Below are 9,658 nucleotides of genomic sequence, written 5' to 3'. Positions count from 1 at the left end.
TCCTTGTACAAGCCCATTTTCTCCCTTCTCAGTTGTCTGGCTAGTAGTAAGGGGCAAGCACCTATTCCTTTCTCCAAAGGACACAAAAGGGTGGTTTTAACAACAGTCACATAGCCAGGAAAGCACTTGCCCCAACTAGAGTAACAATCCCTTTGTGCAACTCACTAGAACTCCACAGGTTCATCTCTACATTAAAAGCTTCTGTACAAAATGCATTGCCACTTAGGAGCCTATCCTACGCCCATGGAGACCCAGATGAGCTTTTCCATTAGCTTTCATGGGAGCAGGATTGTGCTTCTAAGACCAGGCACTCTGGATTCAACAGGTTGAAAGGCCACTCACCCTTCTCCCCTCAAGGAGAACTCAAAATCCCACCACCCCTTTTACCCTGATATCTGCTCTTCCTGTGTGGGAAGAATTTGGGGGAAGGGGAGGGGTTCTGTCTGTTCCAGGCTGTTGGAAGGAGCTGTCCAGATCTAAGTTGCTTTTTTAAGCCAGAAAAACAGGTTACCTCACTCAAGATGATCCACACTGGAGAATCAGTCTGGATGACCAGTCGGATGGCTTCTAGAGGCCCAAATGAAGGGTCCACTTCTCCTTCTGCAACACCCTTAGAAAAGGAGCCTAATGGAGAAAAGCAGACAGGTCTGGGGTAGAATATCCTCCCAAGAGCAGCTGAACTGAACTTAAGACTGCTAAGCAAGCAGTCCCCCCCCAGCAGCAAGCAGTCTCATTTTCAGTCTAGTTTTCCAGTAGCTGTTACAGAGTACTAACCCAGGCCTTTGCTGGGAGCCTTTGATGGATTATGGTCCTGTACAAACCAACGACTCTTCCTCTTTAAGCAGCTGCAACATTTAAGTGTTGCCTACCACTGAACCTGTCAGAGGGTAACCTCCTGTGCTCATTGTTTTTAGTTTGCACAGAGCACCAACCTACCTGACTGATCCACTGCACTCTCTCCAATGAAAGGGAGTCAGGGCATTGTGAGGTCAAACATATGCCCTTCCCAGAATAGCAATACCTTTAAAAAAAGTGATGCATCTCAACCAAAGAAACTGGATTCAGAAGTCTAGAAGTGCAGAGACCTACATGGCCAGTAGGTGGCAGTGTTTCACAAGTTAACATTTAATGCATCTATGGAAACCTTGTGAAGTTGAACAGGGTCCTGGAGAAAAGGACACTGTAAGGAGAATATTTAGTCCCTTAACTTTCCTGAGCATGTCTGTATGATGGCAAAGGCCACCAGAATGCAAACAGCAGCACAGGAATTCCTCACTCAGCCTTGGCTACCCTGAACCACAAGCTGGAGCCTGTACTTTGTGATAAAGGAGCTCCATCTCCAGAGATTTTCTTCAGCTCTTTAAGGCGTGCTGGAGGCATGGTTCCAGTAGGGACCTTTCCTGCCCTAGGATCTTCCTGGGTGGTGTATTTGAACCGTGTGTCCACACCAATGTATGCATGAGCCCACAGTACTGCCTGCTCTGCAGAGCAGAAAAAAGGTGAAATTGACTTAAAAAATCACATCTATAATTTTTCCCTCATCGTGAAAACCTTTGCTCTCTCCAACAATGCTCCACGTGGGAACCCTCAAAGCCATGCAGCAGCAGCAAGGATCCTAGCACAAGGCATCTGAAAACTACTCCTGTTGGTGCTTCTGAGAGGAAACTTGCTGGAAGTTACTAACGAATGCACCACGACAGCATTTTGCTTAATTGAAAGCCAACTTTGTTCGTTCCCTTCAGGTCTGTTCAATTCCTCTTTCCCTGCGCTGGGAATCAGCTTTAATCCTTCTATATTGTTAGATGAGAGGGAGTGTGCACACCCTGCACAAAGGAGAACTGTGATTAAAACCCATCCAAGTTTTGGCTCATGGAGAGAAAAAAAGCCTAACTTGCTCTACATGATTGACTTTCAATCTCATTTCCAGGCAAATCAATTCCAAGGAAGGTTTTTAGTGGTCTTTATTCGTTTATTCAATGTGGCGCATTATCAGCAAACAGCAGGCCAGCTTTTGCCTTGAACAAGTAATTTACCTATCTGTATGTAGCCATCTGATGTCCTGTGGTACTTGAACACTGTCCCTCTTCCCTCCTGCAGGGCTTCCTTATCTGACTGGAGACTCTGTGCGGGAAACAGACAGTCATTGCAGAAAGCCAGTGGCAAGAATTTCGGAAGCCTGCTGTGGGTACAGCATTAATAGGCAGAGCCATAAAGCAAACAGCATTGCAACTTTCAAAGGAAATCACTGCAGCAACATGTAGACTTGTTGTAAGGTCTTTCCTGTCAAGCACAAGTATAATATATTAAAACACATATGGGAGTTATTAAACCATGAGGTCTCTCTACTGCCATGGGCTTGTGTCTTACCTACAGACAGGCAGCAACAGCACCTGGTTTACCCCATTGCTTTGGGTATGAGCCAGGACTAGGGTTTGGGTTCTGATTAGACAGCACAGAAGTTTTACATGCTCTTCTTGAAAGATTTTATCCCAAAGTGGTGGAAATCTGACAAGATTATCTGTTCTGGTCTTAATGAGATCCTGGATTAGAATCACAAGAGAACAGGTGTTCTGCAAGATTCCATTGGCATCTGGACTGGAAAGTATGCACCTAATGGTTTCTGATCTGAATTGGAACAAAAACCATAGGGGGATGGTTCAGATTGGGAATCTGAATCTACCTGCCCTCCCACCCACCTTGTAATTTGATTGTCTTTGGATTGCAGGTTCTGGTCTAATATTAACCTAGATAGAAGTTATATATCCAACACCAGGCTGCCATGTGACGTTGAGGACAAACTGCAGGAAGGAACCAGCCAGAGTCTCCAGCTGGTAGAAGCAGCTGCAGACGCAACCAAAGCAGGGACTGCTGCATTTGGAGGGAGTGGGGAGCATAAAATGGGGCCCTGCTCAGGCTACCTCTCACCCCAACAGAAGTATGCAAGGGAGACCCCCGCCCCTCTCTGGCGGCAGTAGAACGCAGCAGTGCCTCCCTTCCTCATGTGGTTGTGGGGAAAAAGTGCAGAACGGAGCCAGCCAGAGACTCCAGGCAGTACAAGCAGCTGCAGAAGTAGCCACAGCAGGGACCACCGGACATTCAGAAAACTTTCTACAGTTTTGATTGGACTTTCTCTACCCTGTGCTGATTAGCTGTTTACTCCAACCCTCTCCCTGCCCCTCCCTTCAGCTTCATTCCACACCTGCCCCTCTTGTCCCCTGCCCTGTCCCGCTCACCCCACTTCCCTTCAGCATCTCCTTTCCCTTCATCTTTCTGTCTGTTTACCTGATTCCCCTCTGAACTAAACCAAGTGCCAAGCAAAAGTCATTGGACAAACATGACATTTGCTGCAATCACTCTGCTTGTGTGTTAGACCTTTTCCCCCACTGGTGCCTGTCTCGTCTGCTTAGACTGTAAGCTCTGCAGGGACTGTCTGCTCCTCTGTGTTTGTGGAGCACCGAGCACAGTGGGCCAAAGGCACCACTGTAATAGGCATGATTATTAGTAACAAAGTCAGAAGAGTCTGATACTAGCAGAACCAGCAGACATGTCAGAGCCAATAGATCCCGTGCACTTACTAAACATTTTCCTTAGAATTTTAAATTCCCTCATCCAAAAAACTTCCACTTCTCCCTACTCCCAAACTCCAGCCCGATCCCCCATAACTTACATCGAAGGGCAAAACCTCCACAGTTGTATTGAAGAGTTTGTCTTCAGGGTGTTCAATGTTGCCACTGCGGAAGAAGAATCTGTGTAACAGAGACCAAAGCTGTAAGAATCTGACTGGATTTAGAGGTGCGGCGGGACCATCGTGTCTCCTGTCAGGAGTGATTTATTGAATGTCTGAACCAAACAGGCAGTTTTACACTCACAGAGAGCCGCTTTCCTTGAGATGGGGACACTGAGATAGCTCTTTATGCAAAAACAGCTAATTATGGATTATTGTTTCATTGCATTTACAAATGAAGGGTTCTAGTGCGTACGGGACCAAACATAAGCAGCTGTTATCCCAATGAGCAGAACTTAAGAGGTAACAGAGTGAGCTCTGGGTGATGGAGGGCTGTGGGAGTTCTGGGCATAAATGGACCTTCTGGATACGGGGTTTTTCCTGTCACCCTTGCCGCAGGTGTATCGGGATTATAACTAACACACACGCACGGAAAAGGGAGTCTCAGAGATAAGATGCCTCAACCCCAGATCAAGACAAAACTGCCAGGCCTTGTGAAGTACACGCACCACCACATCCTGGGCCTGAACAAGAGCCATGTGAAGATGAGGTTTTTTCCCTCTGGAAAAACAGGCCCCTCTAGACCCTTAGCATCTGGCACAGCTTCCCCTCACCTGTAAAAGCGGGAGAGCGACAACAGTGCACACCTGCCTCATGGGGGAGGGGAGGCTCTGGGATGGACGTTTGCATACCATGGAGGGATACCATGGCGTGATGAGCAAGGCCTTACTCTGGGGCATGCTTAGGAATGAAAAACCCAGGCAGGACTGTTTCCCAGAAAAGTTAGTGTCCTACTACTGACTATCAAGAGTCTGACCCATAAACTACTCTCCCCAGTTAGGATCCAATCTTATTCTCCTACAAAGACTACCCCCCTCCACCCCCAAGGGAACTGAACTGAGTCAGGAGACCCTCTGCCCTTTAGACAAAATGCATTCACAGAGCTGTGTTATCTGTCCGCAACACAGAACAGGGTACTGACTACAGCTGTTTCTATTATTCTGCTGCTCTTCCCTGGCAGTGGTCAGAGCTATACAAAGCCAAGTCTAGAATCAGGGTGTGCAGGTTTCTGCCCTGCAGCCAGCAGGATGGGACACCTGTCTGGGCATGAGGGACAACACTCCAGAGAGGAAAATCAAGACATCTGACATAAGGAGTGAAATGACAAAGGCTTGCCTTTGCAAGGAGGGGCAGCAACAAGTTAAATGCAAAGGAAAGTAAAATGGAGTCAGAGAAGGAGCCTGCACCACTTGGGATAAAAATCAGGGTAATATGGGGACAGGGGGGCAGAAAAACGGGGAAGCACATCTCAGCCCTTGGTTTTGTATATTTCCCCCACCACCGAGCACACCCCAACACACTAACCTTTCGATGTGGAGTGGTTTAAAGAATCTGAATCGGATGAAGTCTCCTGCCACAGGGGTGAATGCCCAGAAGAAGTCCTCTCTCAGGTAGGCTTTCTCCAAGGTAAAGTGTTGGTAGGTTTTCAGACTGGTGCTCACCTCTGCGGGAGGGTTGACATGTTCTTTTCGCAGGGCTTGCTTTCCAAAGTCTTTGTCCTCAACACATACAATGCAAAGCAAGAGTGAAGTCTCACACACGGCTTTCATTGAATGAGAAATAAATAGGGTTTTCAGCTTTAGGGAGACACAGATTAAAGGCCCCAACATCCCAATGCCAAAGTATCAGTGCAACATTTACAGAATGTGAGATAGAAACTGGTTTGCAAAGGGCGTGGGGAACAACAGAGCACTCGGGTTCTTTTGGGGAGCTGATTCCCAGAAGCACAAGGCTGCAAAGGGGAAATCATCATCATATGCACTGTGGTAGCACATAGGAGGCCCAATCAGGGACCAAGGCCCAATTGTGGTAGGTGACATACAAACACAGAACCCTGCCTCAAGCATCTTATAAGCTAAGGAAAGTCTTAGTTAACCTGGGTCAAATGATTTGCCAGTGATGGAGTTATGTCAGATATTGACTGGGTTATATGGACAGGATGATACCATATATTTATATAAAGTGATATTTTGTATCAGTTACAGAGCTATAGCCGAGTACAAATCCTGCTTCTCGCATTTTCATTGCAAAATATACTTTATTAAAAAAATTAGTGGCACTATTCTGTAGTTGGATTTTGTTAAAATTTAAATACCCCGCCCCACAATTTACACTCTTAAGAAGTGAGCCTTAATGTGCCTAAAAATAAACACCAAGAATCAGATAAAACACAGCAACCCGGCAAGACCGTGACATGACAAGAAGGGCTGTTCTACTACAAACTACAGCTGTGTTGTGATGCTCAAGACTGAAGGTCAAGTACCTCCAGTCTCTGGAGAAGGGTGGAAACACCTGTCAACCTCACCCTCACTTCAAGTGCAGCTCTGATGCACTGAAACAAACGGGATTAGGGAAACTTGGCTAGTAAATGTGTCCTAACCTCTTCAGTCATGGCACTTGCCCTGCTTCAAGACCTGGTTTCCTGACTGAATTCCGATTTCCTTCCAACATATTTTAAAAACTTCATTATCTCGGGAAGTAAAACATTCCTCTTCTGTTTGGTGCCTCCCTTCCTCCTGTAATGCCCTGAATGAAGCATTTGCTTCCCCTGCTCAAAAGTTAGAAAACTCAAATGCCATTGAATCTATGAATTTGCATTACACAACCACCACAGCATTAACAAGCAGCTTTTAGTACAGACAGATTGCCTAGCAACCAGCAGACAGATTGCCTAGCAACCAGCAGTCCACTGATGACAGGAAGAAAAAGGAGACACAGGGCAGTTTAATAAAGGTGTCTAAAATGTTCATTTAAATTTGCTGAGCTTGAAGGTGTCCCATGTTGAAAAAACAAAACAAGGAGTAGGGGTGTTGCATTACTCCACCCACAAATGGAAACCTGACAATTAAGATATGAAACTCCAAGCACCACATCTGATTTCCAAATGCAGCAAGTTGGCGTGCGCATGTGAATCCAGCGTGCAAGAAGGGCCTAACATCAGGGAGATCTTTATGGGTGGGGGAAGAATGCCATGCCACGGTGTCAGATACCCACTTTCAATTTCTGTATCTTCCCAGCCAAGGAGGAGTGGGTTCCCACATGCTGGAAGAGCGAGGGCTTGAAGCGGATTCTCAGGTTCGCCTTCTGCCTGTCACAATGTTTCTGAAATGAGAAAGCACTATGAGAACTCTGGCTTCTGCCTTTGTCATTCAGAGCGCCCAGATCACCAGGAATGGGGGAAAGCAAAGGTCAGGTCAGATCATGGGGGAGAGAAGGGTGGGAAACACCCTTTAACAGAGTGACCTGTGACTGGTGACACTTTACTCTGCCTTTGATTTGCAAGTACGATGAATCTGTCAGTGACTTTCAGCTGATTATGCAGCAGGATTTGGTGAGCTGCTCCACCAGCGGGAGCAATGGCACCTATGCTCTTATTAATTCCTTAATTAATTAATTAATTTCCTACATTTCAAACTCTCCTCCTCACCCAACACTGCCAAGTGTATTTTGCCATCTGCCTAATCAGTGCCCTTCCTCCCTAAGTTCTCAGCTGTTAATATCAAAGGAACAAAATAGATCAGCCTTTCTGGTTTGCCTGGAAACTCATTTCGTTCCTCCCTTCTTCAATCCCTGGATCTTCATTGACTGAAGAGCAGAGCGCTCAGCTGGTTTAGTTCTTCCTCCCATACAACGCTCCTCTCTCTTTGGGCAAGCTGGGTACCGGCTCCGGAGGGTTTTTCTTAGTTTGCTAGTTCCTCTGGCAAAGCTGTTTGGCCTGATTTCAAACCACCCCAACAAGGTGAGGTTGAAAGTTCAACTCTAATCTGAACTACCTTATCAGAAAGAAAAGGAGTTCTTGTGGCACCTTAGAGACTAACCAATTTATTTGAGCATAAGCTTCTGTGAGCCACAGCTCACTTCATTGGATACTGTAGCTCACGAAAGCTCGTACTCAAATAAATTGGTTAGTCGCTAAGGTGCCACAAGTACTCCTTTTCTTTTTGCGAATACAGACTAACATGGCTGCTACTCTGAAACCTACCTTATCAGGTTCACATTCTACAGAGGAGAGAGAGAGCAGAAAGGGACAAAGGCAAAAAAAGAATGAGGAAAATATTGTGAATGTGGAGCAGAGAGAGAACCAGACAGAGAGAGATTTGGGAAAGGAGCAGAGAGGAGTCCTAGGGAAAAGACAGTCTAGTTATATCATATTCAGGACCTCTATTGGAAGTCCCTGCCTTGTGGGGATTTATCCCCAGTATATTGCCCCGAAGTCGCATTAGCTAGAAATTTAATTCAGTTTTCCTTGTGGGGAGGGCAATGGGATGCAAATATGGATTTAAGCACAGGGAAAAATAAAGTTTTTATGGTACAACAATTTTTGTGACCCCACTTATAGGGATGTTTGCAAAGTTTCAAACTCAATGTCTATGTACCCTTTACATGGGCTCTCTGAATGCAGTCCCTGCACTATATGAAGACCTGAAGAGGGGGACAAGCTGCATAGAATCCTATCAGTGGTACTCAAGCCTTCCCTGCTAAGCAAGCCCTTGGCACAGCCAGTTACCTGTGCAGTACCTGTGCCAACTTCAAGAGATCAAAAATCATGAGCTAGACTCCCAGAAATCATGAAATTGGCCCCAAAATCATGACATTTAAAAAAGAGATTATAGTGTGTTTTTTAGCTCAGTCTCTTGATGTTTGAAGTCCCCCTGCCCATCCCCAGGGTGTGTGCATGGTAGTGTTGCCCACTCTCCCACATGTACTGGATAAGGTGACTTTCGCCCCTGCTGCAGAAGCTCTCACCTCCCACATCTGCCTGTCTTCTGCCCAGCAATTAATCCTGTCCTCACCCACCCCCCTCAATTCAGTCCTCCCATCATCACCACCCCATCAGTTCAGCTCTCCCACCCCATCCACCCCCACTTCCCTCAGTTCACCCTCCCAGAACTCACCCCATCTGCTCAGAACCCACCATCAATACAGGCGCCCTACCCCATCCCCCCCACTCTCCTCACTTCAGTCCCCCTGCAGCCCTCAGGCCATGGTTCAGCCCTCCCAGCCTCACCTCTGCTCCTCTTAGGTTTCTTCACCCTCCCCAGATGTGGGGCGGAGGGGCTGCAGTGAGGTCCCCTCTCCCGTTTCCCAGGCTGGCAGGGGAGCAGCCACCTGCGCTTGACATCGGGAGCCTGGCCCCGCTGCCACACACCCGAGGCTTGACGGGAGGAGCCCCCGGTGGCTGACAGGATCGCTAAGTAAAATTAAGCCTCACTTTTAGAGCTCTCAGATGTCAGGACCATTCCCCCCCCCATCCTGACCTTTGAGAGTTCTATCGTGAACTCATGAGCGAGGCTTAATTTTACTCAGCAATTGTGACTCTCATGATCAATCCACGAGAGTTGGCATGTCTGTCTGTGCCTCCCTGGAACCTGGACATTCCAGGGGTATTCTCTGCAGGCTGCATTTGAGCTAATCCGTTAATCCAACTTTCATTACATTATAAAATTAAAACTAGCCATGTTAATGGGAGAATCCCTTTGCACTGCCAGCAAAAAACAAGAGCTCATTTCAGGTCCCTATTTTAACCTAGATGGGAAAAACAGGTTAGGGCATTTGTTAGTGCCCTTAACAAAATGAGGAAGGAGTGGCGGGGGTGCTGAGGACACATTTAGTGAAAGCACTGTTGCCCTAGGCCCATTAGGGTGGGGAACAGCTCCACAGCAAGGTCAGCTCTTCATATACAACTTTACTAAACCTACCATTAGTTTTCAAATGTAAAGAGAACAGGGTATACCCAGATCGGGCAAAGCATTTCCCAAAAAGCTCAGGTCAAGCAAACTTTCAATCAAGAAAGCAAATCCTAGCAGCTACCAATTTGATTCGACACAGTGGGATTTACAAGTCATGTTTCAAGGGGCACTGCACAGAGTTAAT

The 9,658-nt window shown here is 46.8% G+C and overlaps 1 protein-coding gene across 1 annotated transcript in view; it reads right to left on the bottom strand.

The window, feature by feature from the left end:
* Positions 1 to 9,658, bottom strand: part of MGAT4B (alpha-1,3-mannosyl-glycoprotein 4-beta-N-acetylglucosaminyltransferase B) — a 90,459-nt gene that overhangs the window by 1,709 nt on the left and 79,092 nt on the right. The window contains exons 10-14 of the mRNA XM_073355392.2: positions 6,779 to 6,886; positions 5,090 to 5,283; positions 3,668 to 3,746; positions 2,034 to 2,121; positions 512 to 624 (exon numbers count right to left, since the gene is read on the bottom strand). Coding sequence (XP_073211493.1) covers positions 512 to 624; positions 2,034 to 2,121; positions 3,668 to 3,746; positions 5,090 to 5,283; positions 6,779 to 6,886 — 582 coding nt within the window. The remainder of the gene's footprint in view (positions 1 to 511; positions 625 to 2,033; positions 2,122 to 3,667; positions 3,747 to 5,089; positions 5,284 to 6,778; positions 6,887 to 9,658) is intronic.

Source organism: Lepidochelys kempii, chromosome 8 (assembly GCF_965140285.1).
Source record: "Lepidochelys kempii isolate rLepKem1 chromosome 8, rLepKem1.hap1, whole genome shotgun sequence".
Classification (NCBI taxonomy): Eukaryota; Metazoa; Chordata; order Testudines; family Cheloniidae; genus Lepidochelys; species Lepidochelys kempii.
This window is presented reverse-complemented; position numbering and strand designations above follow the sequence as displayed.